We start from the raw sequence: 24,824 nt of genomic DNA on the forward strand, positions 1-24,824 counted from the left end.
CGGATAACTATACTGAGTATTCAGTCAAATAATAATGCTTCCATACCTCAATTCAATCTTGCCGGTAAGACTTCGTTTTTTCCAATATTTTTACCATCTCTCTCTCTCTCTCTCTCTCTCTCTCTCTCTCTCTCCTTTTAAAGCCTTTTCTTTCATTCTGCTTCACTTTCCCTCTGCCTGGTACCTCCTTTCTATTGAAAAACACACACACACACACACGCACAAACACAAACCGAACATACCTGAACCCTAGGTATTCCTAAAAGATGCTAAATCTAATTGAGATAATGTCCTGCAATTGTGAACAAATTTTCACTTCAAATTTTCATAGGAAATACATTGTACATGTAAATAGCCGAATTTAAAAAATTCCTAAGCAAATTTTGGTTGTCATGGCATGATACGCAAAACCTCTAGAGACCAACATAAACCAATTTTGTCATGCTTTTGGAAATACAATATTAATTACTCAAAAGCGCACTTCGGAGGATTTGCTTGCAGGCTGCAGCTCGGGGCAGTCTTCATACGCATTCCTCTTGAGTCAATATAAGCATCACAATGAATTGCTTGGTTACATCAATCCCAATTCCCACTCTAGCTTGACCTTCTGATTTACAAAGAAAATAAAAACAGGAAAGATTTCTCAAGGATCTTATGGAGCATGTACGCATGGTAATTATGGAAGGGCAACGTGGAAGGAGGGAAAAAGAAGCCTCACATCAACTACTGCCCAACTTTAAGTGAGTTTTCAATGCGTTGAATAAGCTGCTGGGCTGTCAAAGCCCCTTCCTGGAAAGAAAAAGATCAAACTAAGTAATTCAAGCTAAAGTGAAAAATATGGATTTGATTTGTTGTTAATGAGGTAAACCATGTGACAACTAAACTCGAAAGAGGAATAAAATTAATTAAAGAAAACCTACCGGTGGCTATTTTTTTTTTTTTTTTTTTCCCCAAATAAAAAGGTCAAGTGGCAATTACCCGGTAGATCTAACATGGTATAAGAATGAGAAAGCTATAAAAATAAGCTGAACCCTCTGGGGGTGGGCAGGTGCCTACTTATCTTTTGAGGCCGAACAGAGTAAAATTTTCACTTTGACAATTCATTACTCTTTTCTAAGACGAGGGAGGAGGGATAATCCCACCTATAGTGTCACAGGCGGAACACAATGTGAAGGCTGTGCATCACTAGCACACAAGTTTAACTTGTCGAAGTTAATAGCCACGAGTTGAGCTTGTTCAGGGCATTATGCTTGTCTTTGACTGTTTGTCTCATGCGTTTGAGATGAATTTCCATCATGTAAATACGAGTGTAGGATTAATTTTCAGAAATAGTTTTTTCCTAAGCTAAAAAAGGGAGTACGACTCCTCGATTATATTGATATTTTCTAGTGTTAGAGCGAAAATAACATAGAAAGCTCTTTAGGGGAGGGTGAGTGTTCATCGGCTTGTAAAACTCAATATCTATTGTAAACGTGTTTAGCCTACTTGTCTCCCTCATTAGACACATGTTAACGAAGGTGTTGATAATAAATTAAGTTACTTCAATGTTTATTGCTTACGTGTCATTACTTACATAAGTTGTTTATTGCTTCCGTTTATATTTGCTTGAATGACAATGAAAGTGTTTTATTAGTGAATTGTGATAAACATTAGACTGACTAGTTAAATAAGAATGCTTTAACTAGTGTTACACAGTCCTTTCACAAAGGACTGAAATATTTGGCCGGTGACACCTGGTATCAGAGTTTGGTACCACAGTCCTTTCTCAATGTGGTTGTAGAGATGGCCCGACTAACGGAACTTGTTGATGAATTGGAGGGATCACAAAGGCATCAACATTTGATGGTGGAAATGTCAGGACTTTCACCACACCGTGGAGACCTTGCAAGCTTAAATAGCTAATTTGACAGCAAAGATCAATGTGATGGTTCTTGCAATGGAAAACTACATTCTGGGGCTTAGCAAGACCAAGGTACTAGAACCCACGAAGTATGGTGGTGACTATGATGCCAAGGAGTTGGAGAACTTCTTTAAGCAGTACTTTCACGCTTTGAAGACGGACTCAAAAAAACAAAAAATGGATACTACAACAATATACTTTGTGACACCAAACTGTGGTAGCGTACCAAGTACAATGAAACTAAGACTGGACGCTGTGTAGTTGATTGTTGGGCACACTTGAAAAAAGAGCTCAAGGCCCAATTCTTTCCTAAAAATGTTGAATATAATGCTAGAAGAAAACCGAAAGAACTCAAGCATACTAGGTCAATTAGGGAATACATGAAAAAAATTTCTGCTTTGATGTTGGATATCAAGGACATGTCGAAAAAGGCAAGTTATTCTATTTTCTTGAGGGGTTGAAACCATGGGCAAGGTCAGAACTTCATAGGCAAAAAGTTCAAGACTTGTCTACTGCACAAGCTATCGCGGAATGCTTGACTGACTACGTTGATGACAATATCGCTTTGTCCAAAGAGAGTGGTGTAGATGCAAACAATGGAAAGTCTATAAAGAAGGGCAAACCCAAAGTGGGGGAGCCAACAGTAAGGCGTTAACTTCAAAAGAAGTTTCATCATCTCGAAGGTTCAACACACCCAATGGAAAGGGTAAAATTTCATGCTACTTATGTTGAGACCCTCACAGAATTGTTGAATGCCCTCATAAGTCATCCCTTAATGCCTTACAAGCTTCCATTGCGGAGGGGGCATTGGAGAGTGATGAGGAAGAGGAAGATACTGTGAGGATGGGTGCAGTGCGGCTAGTGAACGCATTGGAGAAGCGGGCGAAAGCACCGAAAGTTACACAAGCGAAAGGGTTAATGTTTGTGGACTTTAAGATCAATGGGAAGAGTACCCATGCTATGATGGATACCACAGCTACCCATTATTTTGTTTCACAAGCAAAAGCAGGGAGACTTACCTTATCCTTAGAGATGGATTCAGGACGCATGAAGGCAGTGAGCTTTGTAGCGCAGCCTACTCTGGAAGTAGCCAAGCAAGTGATTGTGAAGCTTGGGTAATGGGCAGGTCATGCGAATTTCATAGTGGTGTCGTTAGATAACTATCAAGTCATTTTGGAATTGAAACTCCTAAAGGAGACTAAGGCAATGCAAATGCCTTTTGATGGTTCCCTATGTCTGATGGGAGATCACCTTTGTATGGTGCAAGTCGTTGCAAAGAAAGGAGGCGATGAGAATTTCCTTTCATCCATGCAACTCAAGAAGGGATTGAGAAGGTATGAACAGATGTGTCTCACCACAGTGGTGATAAAGGAAGTAGGTCAAAAGTTGGTGCCTACGACCATCCAAGCTATATTGGATGAGTACAAGGAAGCGATGCTAGATAAATTGCCTCCTAACTTGCCTCTACGACGAGGTGTGGGGCAATTGTTCTCAAGAGTGAAACCACTTGCTAAGGAGCCATATCGAATGGCACCTCCAAAGCTAGAAGAGTTGAGAAAGCAACTTGATGATTTGTTGGAAGCGGGATATATTCGTCCTTACAAAGTACCATTTGGAGCATCGGTGTCATTTTAGAGGAAACATGATGGAAGCATGCGGATGTGTGTATACTACCGTGGGCTCAATAAGATAACAGTGAGCAACAAGTATCCTATTTCGTTGATTGCCGATTTGTTTGATCAGTTGAGTTATGCCAAGTACCTCACTAAACTCAACTCGGGGTCGGACTGCTATAATGTGAGAATTGTTGATGGGAATGAGCCGAAGACAACTTGTGTAATGTTATGCGGCATATAAGTTCTTGGTGATGCTATTCGGGTTAGTGAATGTGTTTGCGACATTCTGTACCTTGATGAATTGGGCATTTCGTGAGTAACTCGACAAGTTTGTCGTGTACCTTGATGATATTGTTGTTTACAGTTCCACTCTGGAGGAACATAAAAAGCATCTACAGAAAGTGTTTGATAGACTGAAGAAAAATAGTCTGTATATGAAGAAAGAGATGCGCTTTTTCACTTAGTAGAGCATCAAATTATTTGGTCATGTGATTGAGCAAGGTCATATCAGGATGGATATGGAAAATGTGAAAGCTATTCAAGAATGGAAGATCCCAACGACCGTGAAGGAGCTGGGTTCCTTTCTTGGTCTTGCCAACTATTACAGGAAGTTTGTAGAGGGATACTTGAGAACTGCTCCTTTGACAGAACTGCTGAAGAAGGGCTAGGAGTCATGTTATAGGAGGGACATCCTGTTGTGTATGAGAGTCGTAAGCTTAGTGAAACGGAATGGAAGTACACAACTCAGGAGAAAGAGATGCTAGTAGTGACACTTGTCTCCGCATGTGGCGACATTACTTGGGTCAAGGTTTGTGGTGAAAACAGATAACTCGGGTCTTAGCCACTTCTTCACACAGTTGAAGTTGATACCCGAGCTAGGCTGGTGGCAAGGCGTGACACTTGAACCAAGTTGCTGATGCATTGAGCCGGAAGGCCGAGCTGGCGGTCTTACAGATGGTAACACACTTGACGCTGAGTACTATTACCACGACGATGCAAAGCGCAGCAAGGAGAATTTAGCCAAAGATCCAATTGGGCAAAGCCTCATGAAGCTGATAGAAGAGGGGAAACCACATCAGTTTTGGATGGAAGACAGCTTGCTAATGACCTATGGTAGCCGACTCTTTGTGCCACGAGTTAGAGATCTGAGGAAGACACAGTTGAGAGAGTACCAAGATACCATGTGGGTCAAACTTCTAAGATGACAGCACACTTTGCCATTACTAAAGCAGAGGTACTATTGGCCGCATATGTGTGATGATGTGATTGATTATACTTGGACTTGTCTCACTTGCCAAGGAGACAAGGTGGAGCGGAAGAAAATTGTAGGGTTGTTGGAGCCCCTATCAGTACCATTTAGGTTGTGAGAGTGTTTTACTGGACTTCATCACCAACCTGCCCAAAGTGGAGGATCCAAGGTCTATACTTCTGAATATAGACAGGTTTTTGATGTACGATATGTTTATACCCACACCAAAGTATTGTTTGGTAGTGGAGACAACACAACTATTTTTTAAGAATATTGTGAAGTATTGGGGTGTTCCCCAAGATATCATCAGTGACCGAGACTCAAGATTCATCGGCAATTTCTAAACAGAAATTTTTAGAATTCTCGATTCACATCTTGACATCTCTTCGAGCAATCATCCATAGACACACGGACAGACGGAGAGATTCAACGGGCTACTAGAAGAGTACTTATGCTATTTTGTCAACGCCAACCAGAAGAATTGGGTGCAACTACTTGATGTGGCTTAGTTCTGTTTCAACGCCCAAAAGAGCTCAACAACCAACAAAAGTCTTTTCAAGCTTGTTACAAGCTAGCAGCCGTTGTTACCTCACACAGTGGACCAACCGTACAAAAGAAAGAGTACCAAAGCATACAACTTCACCAAAGAATGAAGACAGAATGCAAAGATTGCCCGAGCCTACCTGGAGAAAGCTTCTAAGCGGAATAAGAAGTGGGCAGATCAAGGGAGAAGACCACAACACTTCAACGTAGTTGACTTGGTGCTTGTTAAGCTTAACCTTGAATAGATTAGGTCACTACAAGGACAAGATAGGAGAATACTTCGTAAATATGAAGGACCAGTCCCCATTTTGGCCAAAGTTGAGAAGGCCTCTCACACAATTGACCTCCAACTTGGATGAAAGTGCATCCCATGTTTCACGTCAACTACCTCAAGTCGTTCAATGCCAACATCGAAGATCTAAGCAGAAGTTAGTCAACCAGAGCAGAATTGAAGATAGTGCAACCCGATAGACGAGTATTTTAAGACAACCTTACAGAAAGAGAGTTTCCATCCTCAAAGAAGAAGCAGGCTCAGGAGTTCTTAGTGAAGTGGAAAGGCCTTGGAGACGAAGAAATTAGCTGGGTTTATGCAGAAGATATGCAACCGTTTGTGGACAAAGTTGGAGCGTACCTAACGTCAAAGTCTATAAGGACATCGACTGTATAAGTGGGGGAGCTAGTCGAGCTTGTTCAGTGCATTATGCTAGCCTGTGACCACTTGTCTCGTGCGTTTGGGATGAGTTTCCATCATGTATACACGGTCCTTTCACAAAGGTGTGAAATATTCAGCCCGTGACACAAGGCAATGTAACTCATTTATTAGGGAAAGTGCATTTGGCGAAAGAGGCAACTAGAGTAAACACGATTAAACTAACTACTTTGTAGTGCTGTACAGTGATTGATAGCACTCACTCCCGTAAAGTTCTATGCCAAATCAATTTGGCACAAGGAAAAATTACTATGACCAAGGAGTCATTCTCTTTTTTTCATAAGACAATCCAACTTCAACATAAAAATAAATCCTACATTACTATTTACATGATGTTTACCCGCCAAATGTGTACAAAGAATAGCGGCATAAGCAAGCATAAGGCCACAATATTGGCTCTTGACATCTAGCCATGCATGAGATAGAATTGCTAGTCTTTGTCATATTTTGCAAAAGGGACTTTAATCCATGCATATTCACAGACATAAAACTTCCTATTAAGAGGCTCTTATCTGGTTGGTTGTGCTTAATAGAATCAATACCACCAACTTCTCGCAGATCACGAGACTGATGAAGTCTGTCACTCCAGATATTTGTGTGCTCTGTTACTATTCAGGCTCTGCATCCAATCTTTTTATGCAATGTGATTTTTCCTCGAGGGTTTGGAATAAGTTGTTTTGGTTTGTTTGGAGTGTTGGGTTTGTCTGGAGACAGTAGAGGACTTTCTGGCAGTTCCATCAGTTGGTTTTGGTAGAAGAAAGGACAGGTAGTGTTAAGCAAATGTGCTTTCTTTGCAGCGACTTGGGGGTTGTGTTTGGAATGTAATGCGCATATTTTCTCAGGGAAGAGGTTGTCTTTTCTGCTGGTTTGGGAGAAGATTTATTACATGGCAAACTCTTTTGAAATTTTGGTTGAGAACTTTAAGGGAGTGAGCTTTTTGGATATTCACCATGATTGGTGATACTTGTCAGATTGATAGTGTGTGCTGGATTTTGCATTCATTTTCAATTTCTTTTTTTTTTGTCTCTTGTACTTTTATCGGGTTTGTCGCAGATTTTGTTGAGGAGATATCTTATTCTCCTCCTTACATATTCTTAATCTATCAATGAACTTCCTCTTTGGCTATCCCGAAAAAAAAAAACAAAAAAGAACTCCTACCTAGAAATTTAATAGCAAAAACAACTTGGGTGGGGAATTTTAGTTCTCTCGCCACATGATAGCAGCTTTGAGCTATCATATGCTGTTCTCGATTCTGTTTGTTCTGAATATGATTTCAGCTCTCTTTGAATATTGATTCAAAGAATTGGATACTGATTGTTTGGATAAAGAAATTAAGGCATTTACTGATTTGGTTCAGAAAAAATTATGACTATACCGAAAAGAAAGCATGGAAAGATTGATGAGGAAGGTAAAATTTCAAATCTGAAATGGAAAGAGATTTTCAAGACTGATGAGGTTGTCGATGAAGATTTACACTATTAAAAACCTCAAAAAAAAGAAAAAAAGAAGAAGAAGAAGAAGAAGAAGAAGGAGGCAAGGTGCTGGTTGATCCTCCTGTGTCTATTTTTTCTCTTGGATCAAAAAAATGGAGTGAAACAGTTTTCGGCCAGTTTCTTGGAAAATCACCTCCATTCTCAAATGTTAGAAGTGTTATTCAGAAGATTTGAAAAACAATGAGGAATCATTCATATTTTTACAATGGCTAATGGTGCCTTCATTTTCAAAATAGCTACTAAAGAGGATAAACAATGGATACTAGATCTGGACCATGGCTTATTGGAACAATCCATTATTTCTATCTCACTGGAATTCATTTGTAGAACTTAACAGTTTTAAGGATGGAGAAGGTGCCTGTTTGGGTTAAGTTTTACAATATACCTTCTGTTCACTGGACAGCAGCTGGATTGAGTTACATTGCAAGTGCTGTGCAAAGCCTTTGTATTCGGATTTGTCTACAAAGCGGATGAGAAACTTAACCTATTTAAGAGTTAGTGTTGAAATCAGTATGATGAGTTTTCTTATTTTGTGGATTTAAAAGTTCCGAACGAAGAAATTTTAACAGTTGAAAAAGTATGCTTGGAAGCCTACCAAATGCACTAATTGTAAAGTTTTTGGTCATTCAGCTAAGTCCTGTAAAACTCAAAAGAAATGAATTGTGAAAACAGCTGAAAGCTCAAGGAAGGGTATCTGTGGATGATTTAAAGGTAGTGAATGTCTCTTCCTCTAATAAATCAAATGGAGAGACATGTTCTGATAATTTTCCCTCTGATGTGAGAAATTTTTTGAAGTACTCAGCAACCTTTCCGAAGAGCATGCTGAAATGGGGAATAGGGAACAGACTAAAATTGAAGTAAAAGTCACTTCAACAAGCAATCATGAGAAAACTGTGCAAGATGGAAAAGCCAAAACTCCAGTGATTAATATAGGTAAGTGTATTCTTGAAATTCCTAAAAGTGCAGAGCAAAGGGTGCAAAGTAATGAGAAAAAGCAAAACAATTCTACCCAGCACAAGAGTGGAAGTGGAACTAGTATTGAAACTGAAGAAAAATTGGAGGAAACCAAGTGAAGGAAGAAGGGAAGACCTCTTAAGAAATAGGTTAATCCTGAGATGACTTCATGCTGACCAAATGTCTATTTTGGTTAGCTGGAACGTGAGGGGCATTAATGACCCCCTTAAAACAGAAAGAAATACAGAGTTCTATTCTTGAAATAAAGTTGATCTGGTTGGTTTTTATGAAACCAAAAATAAAGACTATAGTTTTAGAAAGGTTCCGAAAAAAAACATTTGCAGGAATTGAATATTAGACACAACTATAAATAAACCTGAAAGCAGAATCTGGGTGCCCCAATTTGTTCAATGTTATGGAAATTAAGATTGAGCAGTCAATCAATTTCTATTAAGACTCAAATGGGCAAGGTTACCTGGCTTTCATTCATTCATTCATTCATGCTTCAAATAAAATCCAAGAAAGAATACTGTTGCAGGCTGATTAGATTTCTCATGCAAAAGTAGTCTCAGAGTTTCCATGGATAGTGATGGGGGACTTTAATGTCATTAAAAAACGGCAAAGCGCAGTAATGATATAACTACTGGTGGAATAGACATGGCAGAGAACAATACTGATGGAATAGCTGGGATTAAAGACTTCAAGATATTATTATATGATGCCGATTCAGATGATTACCACAACATTAGGTCCTTTGTTTTCATGGACTAATAAAAGTAGGGAATATTTCATTGCAAGTAGGGGTGTACACGGTTCAGTTCGGTTCGGTTATTACCAAAACCGTCAACTGAACCGAACCTATCGGTTTTTAAAACTACTGAACCGCAACCGAACCGTATACCGTCGGTTTAAAACCAAACCAAACCGTTTATTTTACGGTTCGGTTCGGTTAATTCGGTTTTATCAAATTTTAAACAAACAAAATAAAAACGTAATTAAATAAAGCCAAGTCAGGCCACGGCCAACTGGGCCACGGCCAACTGGGCCACGACTTTGAGTGAAAAGCCCAGCACGGAAGTGAATAAGTAGATCCAACTTCAATAAATAGGGTGAGGAAAATTTTTTCTTCCCATTTCCAATCGATGTGGGACGGCCAGAGCACCAAGATAATGTGGGCGTGACCGTGAGCGACTGGCTTGGGCGACGGGCATGAGCGTGGGCATTGCTGTGTGCCTGTGTGTGAGCGTGGGCGTTGCTGTGTGGAGATGTGGGAGTTGCTGTGTCCAGTGTGCCTGTGTGTGTCTGTGTGAGCGTGAGTGTGGGCGTTGCTGTGTGTGTCTGTGTGAGCGTAAGCGTGGGCGACTGGGCGTTGCTGTGTGTGACTGTGTCGGCGTGGAGATGTGGGGTGGGCGTTGGCGACTGGCGTGGGCGGTGGGCGTGAGCGTCGGAGACTCGGAGAGCATGGTAGTCGGCACTGTGCAGTGTGCGGTGGGCGTGAGCATCGTGGAGATGTGGGCGTTGGCGACTGGCGTGGGTGGTGGGCGTGAGCGTCGCTGGTGTGGGCGTAAGTGTCGGAGACTTGGAGGGCATGGCCGTCGGCACTCGGCTGTCGGCACTGTGCAGTGTGCAGGTTAACAGGAGGCAGGAGATGGAGAAGATGATGCCTGGCGCCTGCTGTCACGCTGTGGTAGTAGCACTATAGCACTGTAGCAAGCTGGTGGTTCGGTTCTTCCAAGTTCCCAAGCACTCATCCCACATGGCCAAAACGGGAAGTTTTGGTTCTCATTCTCCTTTATAAAATCCTTCCCCACTCCTTCGGAAAGTATTAGTCAATAATTTAAATTAAAAAATTAATGTAGGTATAATTTTTTTTTTCATGTACTTGTAATCAAAGTTCCCATAGATAATTATTTTAAAATTATAATTGGTTTTCGGTTTTTACGGTTCGGTTTTTGAGTGAAACCGAAACCGAAACCGAAAATCTATTTTTTATATATACAAAACCGAAACCGATTACCGAAACCGAAAAACCGAACCGAAGCTTCAAACGGTTCGGTTTCGGTCCGGTTCTCGGTTTTTCGGTAAATTTTGTACACCCCTAATTGCAAGGAAATTAGATAGAGTTTTGACTTCTACGTCTTGCAATAGTTAATTTCCAAATTTGACAGTAGATTTCCTTGCTCCAGGAATATATGACCATTGCCCAGCTAAATTGCTTCCTCACTCAGCCTATGAAACAAGTGAATGTGCAATATCCATTCAGGTTTCTAACTGTTGGACCAGGATGATGAATTTCTAAAAATAGTCCATGATTCATGGAACATCATAGTTAATAGTACTCCCATGTTCATTTTAACTATGAAGCTTAAGCTGTTAAAGAGAAGTTTGAAGACTATCCATGAAAAGAAACACTTGAGGAAAAGATTTCAATAAGAATTCATAGACGGACACAGAAATATCTTTCATATGCAGGAAGGCTACAGCTTATAAAATCTATTTTACGAGTATCTATGGATATTGGACTTCTACACATTTTTTGCGACAATCTGTACCGGTAGAACTAGAAGGAAGTCTAAATGTTTTCTCTGGAGGGGAAATGATCATGATTCAAATGGATCCAAGGTAAAATGGGGCAAAATCTGTAAACCTCTAGAAGAAGGTGGGTTGGGGTATCAAATCACTGTCTGAATGGAAAATGATTTCAGGTATTAAGCTTCTATGGCCTTTTTGTAGTTTCAAGGGCTTTTTTGGGGTGATATGAGTTCACACTTATAAGCTAAAAGGGAGAAGTATTTGGAAAACCAAAGCTATGACAGGGAGTTAATGAACATGGAAGCAAATTCTGAAAATAGGATCAAATGCTTTTCCATATATCAAAATATAGTCTTATTATTGCTAACAATTGGGAACACTTATCAACATTACTTGGGGTTGTGATTGATTCTAAAGTTCAACAACACAAGGTGAAAACTGGAAATGGGCAAGGAGAATGTCAGCTGATGTGATTAGATTTAAAAATTCAATAAGTTCAACTCCAAATGATGGGAGCTGACAACAAATTAGAGGTTTACATTTGTTTCTGCCTGGGAAGCAATCTGAAGTAGGGAAAATTATGTTAGCTGGGCAAATGTCATATGATTTAAGCATGACATTCCAAAATTCTCCTTAATAGCTTCTCAGGCAATAAATAGACTTAGTGTTGGGGATGTGGCTCATATTCAGAGCGGATCACATGTACCGTAGAAAGCTACTTGAAGCGAGGGACACTTTCATAAGAGGAGTATGCAGCACTGGGGCGCACCGTCGACTGATTGGGCCAAATCGTTGACAGTTTCAGACAGTACGCAGGAGTATTTTCTCAGCACCAAACAGACTGTTTGCCCTAAACAGTCGACAATTTCAGTCGACGCAAATCACGTATTTTGAATTCGGAGGCTTGTAGATTGGGCTTATCTAGGGGTTTTACTTCCTGGGGATCACTATAGATGTAGTTTAGTTTTACTAGAACTCTTCTATAGGCATTAGATTGTTATATAAACAATATTGTAACCCAAAAGCTTGTAAGCTTCATTGATCATAGTGAAAACCCAAGTGCTGCTCCCGTGGACGTAGGCTATTGTTAAACCATGTAAATCTTGTGTGTTCTAGTTATGTTTTTGCTTCTTCTTATTATTCTTTGATTGCTTCTAGAGCATATTTCATCATTGAGTGATTGCATTAGTGGTTGTTGGTTCGTTCATGATTGATAGCGTGCTTCCGCTGCGCGTGTTCTGATCGGACGAAACACCAACAAGTGGTATTAGAGCTTCAGGTTCTGCAATGGCTAGGGTCTCTTCAATGAAGTTCAATGTGAACAAGTTCAATGGAACGGTAATTTCGGGCTTTGGCAACGAAGAGTAAAAGATCTTCTAGTGCAACAAGGAATGGTGAAGGCTTTGTACAGAAGGAAGCCGGACGACATGAACAACGCAAGTTGGAAGGAGCATGAAGCAAAGGCAGTTTCCATGATCAAGTTATGTCTGGCCGATGACATGTTGTATCACGTCATGGATGAGGAATCGCCGGCTGCAATATGATTGAAGCTTGAAAGCCGGTACATGTCCAAGTCACTTACAAATAAGTTGTATCTTAAACAAAAGCTTTATAGGCTTAAGATGGCGGAGGGTTCGGATCTTTCTCAGCACATCAACACTTTCAATCAGATCATTAGCAATCTGAAGCGCGTCGATGTGAAGTTCGAGGAGGAAGATAAGGCGTTGATGTTACTGAATTCCCTACCTACGTCGCCTACGTACGAGAATCTGGTTACAACGCTAACTTGGGGAAAAAAAACCTTAGAGTTGGAGGACATCACGAGTGCATTACTAGGGTTCCATCAAAGGAAGAAGGTCAACGATGAAGGTTCACATGGTGAAGGGCTCGTGGGGAAGGGTAATCAGGATCGTGGGAGAGGCAAGTCCTGGAGTGGACCAAGTGGTAATAAAACTCAGTCTAAGAGGAAGAAGTATGTTCATTGTTTTAAGTGTGGGAAACTAGAACACATAAAATCAGAATGTTCGGAGTGGGAGAAGGGAAAGGCAAAAGCTCAAGGGGGTTCGTCAAAATTTGTGAATGTAGTTGAAGAAGGGGACTCGGGGAGCAGTGATGGTGATATTCTTACTGTTTCATCAGGTTCAGAACGTCTCACGGATTCTTGGATCCTAAACTCGAGATGTTCATTTCACATGACACCCAACAAAGTCTGGTTCACCACTTACAGATTGGTGAGTCCTGGTTTCGTTTTGATGGGAAACAGTGCGGTTTGCAAAGTTGTTGGAATGGGGGATATCAGGATCAAGATGTACGATAGTGTGGTAAGGACGTTGTGTGGGGTAAGGCACGTACATGATCTACGGAAGAACGTAATATCATTGGGCGCTTTGGATTGTAACAGGTATAGTTACAAGTCCAAAGGTGGGATGAAGATGGTGTGTGATGGCGTATTGATGGTGATGAAGGGACAAGGGATAGCAGGGAATCTATATGCATTGTAAGGTAACACAGTTGTAGGTGAAACTACAGCTGAGAGTTCTGAATTAGGAAATACTGTTTTGTGTAATGCCACCACACACAAAATAGTAGGTATTCTTAAGTAAATTGGTGTGGATGTTTGGGGATCAGTGAGGGCAGCATCAGGGTTGGACATGAGTACTTCGTGAGATTATCACGAAAGGTCTAGGGGTATCTCATTCGGCACAAGTTGGAGTCGTTAGCAGGGTGTAACTTGTGGCTGAGGTGGAGTACCAAACCGGGAGAGAGTTCCTCAGGTCAGATATTGATTCTGAGTACGCTGGTGTTTAAGGAGTTTTGTGAGTAGGACATGGTGTATGTAGGGCTTGCAAAGGACTTCTTGGTGAAGACAGTGAGTATGGTGTGTTTCTCGGTTAATCGATCGCCAAAGGAATCACTAGATGGGAGAGTTACACGAGAGGATTGAACTAGTTATGCGGTAGACTTTGGAGGTCCAGCTATGCACATTTCTAGTGAGGTGGGATCTAAACTTGGTGTTATGTCTAGACGGTGCATCTTTCTGGTATATAAGAAAGATGAGTTCAAGCTGGGTGATCCAACGACAAACAAGGTGGCGATTGGTGAAAACATGGTTTTAGGTGTTAAAGCCATGGGATAGCGTACTCAGGTAGATGAAGAGAAACGGGTGCCAAAAAGCTACAGTAGCAGCAATGAGCATATTGTGCAGGTGGAGTTAGAGACTTAGAGTTGGAGTGCAGGGAGTTCTAATTCAAGAGACTTGCAGTATCACAGGATAAATTGGAGCAAAAAGGAGATTGTGATGCAAGTGGAGTTGGAGTTTCATACTCAAGGCAGTGATGACGCTAGTCATTATGCAGGGAGTTCAAACTCGGGAGACCAGCAGGATCAAAATAGACTTAGAGTTGCTATCAGGCCACCACCCAGGTGTGATATGATGTCTTATGCAACCATTACTACCAGGAAGGATCCTACTACCTTTCAAGAGGCAGTGCACGGGTAGGAGAAGGGTAGGTGGACAAGTGCCATGGTAGAGGAGATGGAGGTATTGTATAAGAATCGAATGAGGGGGTTGGTGATGCTCCTAGAGAAGGAGAGGTAGATAGGCTGTAGGTGGGCAAGTATTCTATTGTTTTATGTGAGTGACATGCATATGGCTGGAGGTTCCGACTGAGGTAAATCAGTTGGGGACTCTGCTGAGAATGGAAGTTGACATGAAGGTGTTGACAAGGTCTTAAATTTTGATTTCGAATCAAATTTCGAAGCTCCAAAAGTTCAGAAATTTCGACGGAAATTTCAATTTCGATTTCGATTTGAAAAAATAATAGAAATTTGTAATAAAACATGGAATTCTTTGTGAAACTTTAGAAATGGTTAACAAACATAATAATATAAGTTTTAGGACTAATATATTAAAAATTAAATACATCTATGTTTTGTATGAGGTGGAAAAGTTGTAAAATAGTATGTGTATCAAACATATTTATAAGATAATGTGCATTAAATATATTCAATTAATACAAATAAAATTCATAAATCATTTAAATATTATTTATTATACAAATAATGATAATATAGACATGAATGGTTAAATAAAATGTTACTGTAAGTTTAGTTTTTCATATAATTTCAAAAGCACTTGTAATAATCTTTTGTTTCAATAAAATAAATTAAGATAGAAATTTCACTTCACTCCTAAATTTATCATTTGAATTCTGACGAAATTTCATCAACAACAACAACAACAAAACCAAGCCTTAGTCCCACTAAGTGGGGTCAGCTATATGAATCATTTTCCGCCAATTTATGCGATCATGGACCATTTCTTTTGATAGATTCAAAGATATTAAATCCTTACTCACTATCTCCTCCCAAGTTATTTTAGGTCTACCCCTACCCCTTCTACTGCCCCCCACAGTAACTAAGTCATTCCTCCTCAAGGTGCACTATAAGGCCTACGTTGCAAGTGTCCATACCATCTGAGTCGTCCCTCCCTTATCTTATCTTCTGTAGAAGCTACAACTAACTTACCACGAATATGTTCATTCCTTAATTTATCTTTCAATGTTATACCACTCATCCATCTAAGCATCCTCATCTCGGCAACTTTTACTTTTTGGATATTATGTTTCTTCGTCGCCCAACATTCTGATCCATATAGCATAGCTGGTCTTATAGCTGTCCTATAAAACTTCCCTTTCAATTTTAACGGTATTCTACGATCACATAGAACACTTGAAGCACTTCTCCATTTTACCCAATCTGCTTTAACTCTATGCATTACATCATCTTCAATTTCTCCTTCAGCTTGCATAATAGATCCAAGGTATTGAAATCTACAAGTGCTATTTATTTCTTCATCAAGTTTAACTTTGTCTCCAATATTCCTCCTATCATTACTAAAATTACATTTCATATATTCTGTTTTATTTCTACTTATCTTAAAGCCTCTAGATTCCAAAACTTCTCTCCATAATTCTAACTTAGCCTCTACTCCATCCCTAGTTTTCTGACAAAATTTCATCGAATAGTTAAAATTTCGACAAGTTTCGCTAAAATTTCAAGATTTCAATAAATTTCGAATGATTCGTTGAGATTTCAACAAAAATTATGCAAGATGGAAATCGACAGCCATTTCGATTTTGAGGGTGACGGAAATCAGAATTTTCGACGGAAATCGAAAATTTCAACAGAAATTTCAACAATTTTGTGGAAATTTAAGACCATGGGTGTTAAGTGCTACCAAGAGTATTCTTGGGTTGGAGATTCGCAAGGTTACAGGGAGATTGAGATTATATCAGAGTGACTTTGTAGCTACGGGGAGATTGGTGTTATCTCAGGGCAGTTGTATGGATAAAACTACATGGAGATTGTGGTTATTTTGGGCATGGTCTTAAATTGCCATGAAATTGTCGAAATTTCTATCAAAATTGTCTAAATTTCTAATTTCCATCAAAATTTCCGATTTCCGTCACCCTCGAAATCGAAATGGCAGTCGATTTCCGTCTTGCATAATTTTTGTCGAAATCTAAGTGAATCATTCGAAATTTATCGAAATCTTGAAATTTTAACGAAACTTGTCAAAATTTTATCTATACAATGAAATTTCATCGGAATTTAAATGAGAGATTTAGGAGTGAACTAAAATTTCTCTTTTAATCTATTTTATTTATTTTATCGAAACGAAATATTATTACAAGTGCTTTTGAAATTATATAAAAAAAAATAAACTTACAATAACATTTTATTTAACCATTCATGTCTAAATTATCATTATTTGTATAATAAATAATATTGAAATGATTTATGAATTTCACTTGTATTAACTGAATATGTTTAATGTACATGATCTTACAAACATGTTTGATACACATACTATTTTACAACTTTTTCACCTCATACAAAACATAGATGTATTTAATTTTTAATATGTTAGTCCTAAAACTAATATTATAATGTTTGTTAACTAATTCTAAAGTTTCACAAAGAATTCCATGTTTTACTACAAATTTTTCTTATTTTTTCAAATCGAAATCGAAATTGACATCGAAATTTCCGTACTTTTGGAGCTTCGAAATTTGAATCGAAGTCGAAATTTAAGACCTTGATCTCAAGGTGGTTTTGGGGATCAGGTGTTAGTGAGGTTTAGCATAGTTGATGTTAAACCTATCAGCAATACACCATTGGCGAATCTAAGAAAACAGTCTACTGCTCAGTACTCGAAGACGAACAGTGATGTTCTGGTCATGTCAAAGGTTTCCTAAGTAAGTACAGTTGGGTACATCGGCGGGCAACAGAGGGTTCCGTCAGTTGTGAGGTTCGCAATTGGAGACTACACAGGGGACTTAGATGATAGGAGGCTTGCAACGGGGTACGTTGTGGGAATGTCTAATTGTTGGAAGTCACTGGTACAGTATCAGGGTGCGCTTGTTACAACTGGATCAGTGTCATTGGCAGAGACTGTGGCTGCCAAGGTAGCATTGTGATTCGGAGGATTGTTCAAGGAGCTAGGTGGAGTTCCTGTTACCACAGTTAAGTTCAAGCATTGTTTGGACTTGGTTTACGTCTCCAGGTATTAGAGGGGAGGCGGGTCCCAATCTACAGGCACGGGTGGAGTAGCGGTTATGCTTTCAGATTTCCAAGGAGGTGCATATTTGCCAAAGTGGAGATTGTTAGGGATATGGCTCATATTTAGAGTGGATCACATGTACCGGAGAAAGCTACGTGAAGCGAGGGACATTTGCATGCGAGGAGTATACAGCACTGGGGCAAATTGTTGACTGATTGGGCCAAATCGTCGATGGTTTCAAGCAGTACGCAAGAGTATTTTCTCAGCACCATACAGTCGACTATTTTAGTCAACGCAGAACACGTATTTTGAATTCGGGGGCTTGTAGATTGGTCTTATCTGGGGGTTTTACTTCCGGGGGATCACTATAGATGTAGTTTAGTTTTACTAGAACTCTTCTATAGGCATTAGATTGTTATATAAACAATATTGTAACCCAAAAGCTTGTAAGCTTCATTGATCATAGTGAAAACCCAAGTGTTGCTCCCGTGGACACGGGCTATTGCCGAACCACATAAATCTTGTGTGTACTAGTTGTGTTTTTGCTTCTTCTTATTATTCTTTGATTGCTTCTTGAGCATATTTCATCATTGGGTGATTGCATTAGTAGTTGTTGGTTCATTCATGATTGATAGTGTGTTTCCGCTGCGTGTGTTCTGATCGGACGAAACACCAACACTTAGCACATTTGATAGAGTAGCCAAATGGGGCAAGATTACTGACTCTACTTGCAGACTCTGCTATTCCAGTGTAGAGACAAGAGAGCATCTATTTTTCGACAGTCCAAGCTGTATGAAGATTTATTTGGAAGTAAATGAAGAGTTCCATATACAAGGGACTTCTTCTAATAGGGATAGCAATTTGCAGAGATTATGTCCATTAGGAAACATTAATCTTGATGACATAAAATAAACTATACTGGACAGCTTCTATATATTACTGCTGGAAGGCAAGAAATCAATTGATCTTTAAAGGGAACCCGGTTAACACTACAACACTACACTGATGGCAAAGCAGATTGTTTCAGATATTAAAATAAGGAGCGCTGGGGTTAAAAGACTTGAAGCTTTTGTGAGAGCCATGTAGATGTTGAAGAAGTATATTGAAATTATGTCTTGTATTGTCTTTGTCATGTATTGTAGGCTACTTGCCATTTAACTGCTTTATAATATATTGGCACCTAATTAGTCCTAAAAATGGAAATTTAATAGCAATATTTTCAAGTGAGAGAAAACAATATACAAAATCAACTTACAAAGCGATCATAGGGCTGTCCATCCTTGAATATGATAAAAGTAGGCAATGCTTGTATACTGTATTTATCAGCAATGCTAGGATACTTCTCAGTGTCTATTTTCACCACCTGGATCTCATCTTTCAATGAGGCACTGACTTCATTAAGAATTGGAACCATAAATTGACATGGTCCGCACCTACAAAATATAGGTTGAGGTTACTTTTTGAAGGTATTATCAACTAGATCTAGTATGATTTTAAGCCCATGGGATGAGACCATTAAAGTTCTTATCCATTCATGATTCTTCAGTTTTAAGACATCAATTCAATGGTGGAATAAAATAAAAATTTAATAAGAAATAAATATAAGGAAAATAACATATTCTTACCATGTTGCGTAGAAATCAACCAGCACTGGTTTGTCAGAATTTGCCAGCAAATCATCAAATGAAGAAAATGTATGCTTCTTTGCTTGAACCTACATAATTTAATTGGTCAAAAATACAAGTCAATAATTGGTTTGCAGAGGTAGACCTAAAAGGTCATCATCTTCAATAAAGTTATACAAGTGACAGACCCAAAATTCATCATCTTCAACAAAACTGGTAATTGCAACTTATTTTATGAGCATATTACTAACCATGACAACAAGACAGACAGCGGTTAAACACCATTATACGTGATAAAGTATTTAATTGAATGCCTGTATATATGGACCTTCTATACTTGCCTCCATTTTTTATTAGTACCTCCACACCATTTAATTTCTTCTTCTTTTTCAACACCAATCAGTTTAACATTCTTTTCCGACAACTCCTCACTGCTTTATATTTGTAGGCCAACCTGCCTGGAATGTCCAGATAACTTTGCATTCCACAAAATATCTGTAATATAAAGGGACTGCTCGGAAGAGGTCTAGGCAGATCCTCTGACCCCACCTAGTTGGATTTAAGGCTTGGTTTGTTCTTCTTGTTGTTGTAGGCCTAGGCAAGTCCAATTAGATGGATTCAACAGATACTGAAAATAGAAGGTGCTTCATGAGGAAGAGGGTTGAATCGGTTGATCATATTGCAATAGTCCAATTTATCTCCATCAACATAAGCTAAGAATCAATATCCTTTGTTTTCTTGTTTTTTGTTTTTTATTATTATTTTTGGTCTATTACCACATGGGCTTGTTTGGTACAAGAATATTGCCACTAAATCACCAAGCCGTATGGCTCTTGGACAACCATACTACTTGTCTTCAACAGATATTGTCTTTCACTACTGCCATCATAAATCATAATGAAATATCAATCACATTACTGATTATTCCATTAATTCAATCTGGAATGAAAGCCTCAAGTTCAATCATTCATTTAAAATGGTATGCTGCCTAATTCATGGGGTGGAAAATCAAATTTTAAAAGCAACGGCTAGTTACTTTTCTCCATAACTTTCTCCGACCCCCTATAGCTCTTAAACCTTAAACAAACAGTCAATCGGAGCTATCACAATTGTAAACTACATCCTTAAGTGAATAAAAAAAAATAAATAAAAAATTTCATGCTTAAGAATGAACATACAAGAGAATGTTAGAAGAGAGAGAGACAGAGAGAGGGGAAAAAAAATCATAGAAACATATAGAAATCATCTCATCCACCATTGGATTTCTCAAGAAAATAGCAGCCCACACAACACATTCAATCTAACGGCAAGGTTTACTTGAGGGAAAAATTTTTCATTTTCCATTTCCTGAGTTCCAAATAAGTACAAAAAAGCCACCTTGTTTTTTTGTTAGTTCTCCAAGATTTGTATAGAAAATGATAAAAAAATATTTCAAACTTTCATATGCAAATTTGGAAAAAGGGAAAACAAAGTGTCATTTTTCTAATTATTTGGAAAACTGGAAATGAAAAAATAAAACTGCTTTCCACAAGTAAACTTGGCCTAAGTTTGAAACTCCATAAAAGATAATCATCAGGAATATTCAACTCTAACGATAAAAAATTCACATTATTACTCGATAAAAATAAGTAATCTTTATTAGTTGATACTTTGATAAGTTGTCCAATGAAAACCAAAATGAAAGATTGAACTTGTGAATTTGGAAGTGACAAATGAAGAGAAGATTAAAAATAGGAGATTTATTTGTAAAATTAGAGTCCTTGACGTTAAGCTAACATTAAAAAAGATGAAAAGTGGGAATTCTAATAAAATCCCAATTGAAGTTTGGAAATGTTTAGGGATAAAGGAATTATTTGGTTAACTAATCTATTCAATAATATTATAAAAACCAAGAAAATGCTAGAAGAATGGAGGAAAAGTATGTTAGTACCTCTGTATAAAAACAAAGGTGACATTCAAAACTGTAATAACTATCGTGGAATTAATATTATGAGTCATACGATGAAATTATGGGAAAGGGTAATAGAACATAGAATAAGATTAGAAACGAAAATTTCATAAAATCAATTTGGTTTTATGCCTGGGAGATCAACAATAGAAGTTATTTATCTTTTAAGAAGTTTAACGAAAATGTTTACAAAAAAGGAGGAGGACTTGCATATGGTTTTGATTGATCTTGAGAAAGCTTATGATACAGTACCTAGGAAAGTGCTTTGATGGGTATTAGACCGTTGGAGGAGAGTCTAGAGAGTTCCCAATCTCAATAGGTGTTCATCATGGTTCTACTTTGAGTCCTTATCTTTTAACTTTAGTAATTGATGAAATTACTTGGAATATCCAATATGAGATCCCTTGGTGTATGTTGTTTGTAGATGATATCGTGTTGATTGATGATAGTAGGAGCAGAGTGAAATCTAAGCTAGAACTTTGGAGAGCCACATTAGAGTCTAAAGAATTTAGCATAAGTAGGAATAAGACTGAATATATGAAATGTAATTTCAATAATGTAAGGAGTAGCAATAGAGAGAATATTAAACTGGATAATCAAGAGATTAATAGCACTGACAGATTTAAATATCTTGGATTTATCATGCAAGATGAAGGGAAAATTGAAGAAGATGTGGTACATAGAATTAAGACAGGTAGGGTAAAATGGAGGAGTGCGTCGGGTGTGTTACGTGATCGTAGAATACCCTTAAAATTAAAAGAAAAGTTTTATAAGACGGCTATAACGCCAACTAGGCTTTATGGTTCAAAATGCTGGGCAATTAAGAAACAACATATACAAAGAATAAAAGTTGTTGAGGCGCGTATGCTAAGGTGGATGAGTGGATTAACATTAATAGATAAAGTAAGAAATGAATATATACGCAAAAATTTAGGCATAGCACCGGTTGAAAACAAGATAAGGGAGGGGTGACTTAGATGGTTTGGGCTGTGAGGAGGAGTGAGTTACTTGTGGTATCTGGTATGAAAAGGGGTAGGCCTAAAATTACTTGGAATGAGGTAGTGAAGAAGGATTTAATAACCCTTAATATAATAGAGGAAAATGCTCAGGATCAAGTGAATTGGCAAAAAAGGATTCATGTAGCCGACCCCACCTAGTGCGACTTAAGGCTTGCTGTTGTTGTTGTTGTAGAAATACATCTTCGTTATTACTAGATAAAAGATAATCAGTTTTGTTGAATTCTTGATGTAGGTTCTGATTTTGTAATTCAGCAAGTATTGTATATTTTGCTTCTAAATGATTGTCTGATACCATTTTATGCTATTAATTCTAGTTGAATCTGATAAAAGAGTTAACTGTTTGGCAATAAATATGATTACCAATCCTGATGTTTAGTACATGGGATTTGATTCTCTGGAAGTTTTTCATATTCAATCTTCACAGAGAGCCACTGATTTTAAGGATCACAAGAGCCTGTGGATAATACTTCTCAGTTGCAGATTCGTGGAAAACTCAAGGTGCTGCTTCAGATGAACCTCAGAATATGGTTATGAATGAAATCTATTAAGAATGAGGGTAGAATTTTTCTTCATCCTCTTGGAGAAATATTTCACTTGGGAATCAAGGTCTGAAGGATCTGTATTAAGGTGGTTTTTGGATAACTTTCTTTTACTCAGGTCAAACACATTACTGGGAAAATTTGGAGTATAACAGTTTTTCCTGAAATCTCCAATCTCAGTAATGGTTCATATATTTTTTAGATTTCTGATTTGAAAGCTTTTTATTGGGTGCTAGATAATGGTCCATTGTATATTGGTAAAAAGCCATGTCTTTACAGCTATGGAGTCGCTGCACTGAGTTGCAACAGATGTCTCTGAAGAAAATACCAAATTGGGCTACATTTTTCTACTTTTTTCAATATCCCTTCTCTGTTTTGGAGAGCCATTGGGTTAAGTCATGTTGCAAGTTCTGTAGGCATTCCTTTTGTTCTTGGATTTATTGAGAAAAAAGAAAAAAAAAAAATCCTATGAGAAATATTTCCTATGCCAGAATCTGCTTTGAGATTCATGCAGAGGCTATTTTGCCTTTGAAAATTGACTTGAATAAATGATAAGATTATTTCCATTAGTGATGCAGATGACTAGATGACTGGAAGCCTATTTGCTGCCTAAATTGCAAAGTATTGGTCATTCTATTAAAAACTGCTCTAACCTGGGTGAAAATGGAAGACAAAATGCTCACTCTCTCTTAAAATCTCAAAAAATGATTCAAAGATTTTTTCAAATCAGGTTGGATTTAAAAGTTCTAAGAGTTCTAAGGAGGATAGGTTGTTTCTGCTGTGGAAATATCAAATTCTTTTGAAAAGCTGATCCTAGAAGCTGATGTAGCTGATTCTAGTCATAAAGACATTTTTTGTGCTAATCCTGAGAACAAATCTGCCATTGTTCATGGTAAGGAGGCAGATTCAACAGCTAAAACTTTTGTGGAGACTCGTGAGGTCCTGTTAGATCCTTGATACACAGTGCAAAGTCATCCTTTGCCTGAAGGACCAGCGATTGCTGCTATTCCACATTCCGTTGGCATTCTTCCTCTCCTCTATGTGCTTTATCTGAGATTTCTGTTGATGAAATCAATAAACATGGTGCTGTTAAGAAAAGAAAAGAAAAATAAATAAAAGAACGTAAACGTATTTCAAGGGCATCCTCTCCTCAAAGAAAGATAAACAGATTGCCTGTACTATGATAAATCTCTGCTATTGGAATATTAGGAGGAATTACTTCATAAAACAGAGTGGAGTTATTAGTCTCATGACAAAAAACCGGTGTCCGTCTTCTTGAATCATTTGAAGCCAGAGCTACAGGTCCTTGCTTTAGGATTTCTAAGAATCTAAACAAAGATTGGATATCCTTGAATAATTACAGCCATAGTGCACTACTAGGAAGGATTTGGGTTGGTCTTGATCCTGAAGTTTGGAAGGTTATAGATGTCTTTCTTATCCCCACTTCGTTACTATGAACATTGAAGTCATTGCGAACGTATGTGCTCCTGGATTTCTGTGGTTTATGTTTTAAATAACTTATCAGCTAGAAGAAATTCTTCGTTTAATCTACAGTACTTGATACTCCTATGTTTATTTTGTGTAGTAAGCTTAAGCTGCTTAAAATGGAATTGAAAATATTTCACAAAATTCATTTTGCAAACGTTCAGCATAGACCAAGTCAAGCAAAGCTGAATATGGAGCTGGCTCATTTTGTTTTGCTGCAACATGGAATTGATGATTCTTCATTGGCAACTTCACAATTTTTTTTATTTTTATTTTTCATATTTTTCAACTTTGTAAGGCTGAGGAATCCATTCTGACGCAAAAATCTCAAATATTATAGCTTAAGCTAGGTGATTAGAATCATGGTCTTAAATTTCCACGAAAATGTCGAAATTTCTGTCGAAACTTTCAATTTATGTCACCCCCAAAATCGAAATGGCAGTTTATTTCCGTCTTGCTTAATTTCCATTGAAATCTCAACGAATCATCCGAAATTTAACGAAATCTCGAAATTTTAGTGAAACTTGTCGAAATTTTAACTATACAATGAAATTTTGTCAAAATTCAAATGAGAAATTTAGGAGTGAAGTGAAATTTCTATCTTAATTTATTTTATTTATTTTATCAAAACAAAATATTATTACAAG

The 24,824-nt window shown here is 38.1% G+C and overlaps 1 protein-coding gene across 4 annotated transcripts in view; it reads right to left on the bottom strand.

The window, feature by feature from the left end:
* Nucleotides 1-298: 298 nt before the first annotated feature.
* LOC131161885 (thioredoxin Y1, chloroplastic-like) overlaps nucleotides 299-24,824 on the bottom strand; it is a 30,068-nt gene continuing 5,542 nt past the window's right edge. The window contains exons 2-5 of one of the 4 annotated variants that reach the window (XR_009138639.1): nucleotides 19,187-19,275; nucleotides 18,817-18,994; nucleotides 719-785; nucleotides 299-607 (exon numbers count right to left, since the gene is read on the bottom strand). Coding sequence is in view for 3 of the 4 variants with exons in the window: in XM_058117899.1 (XP_057973882.1) it covers nucleotides 724-789; nucleotides 18,817-18,994; nucleotides 19,187-19,275 (333 nt within the window). In the remaining variant the exon portion in view is untranslated. Of the gene's footprint in view, nucleotides 790-18,816; nucleotides 18,995-19,186; nucleotides 19,276-24,824 lie in introns of all 4 variants that reach the window. The other 3 variants (XM_058117899.1, XM_058117900.1, XM_058117901.1) reach the window with 3 other exon arrangements.

This window comes from Malania oleifera, chromosome 8, assembly GCF_029873635.1.
Source record: "Malania oleifera isolate guangnan ecotype guangnan chromosome 8, ASM2987363v1, whole genome shotgun sequence".
Lineage (NCBI taxonomy): Eukaryota > Viridiplantae > Streptophyta > Magnoliopsida > Santalales > Ximeniaceae > Malania > Malania oleifera.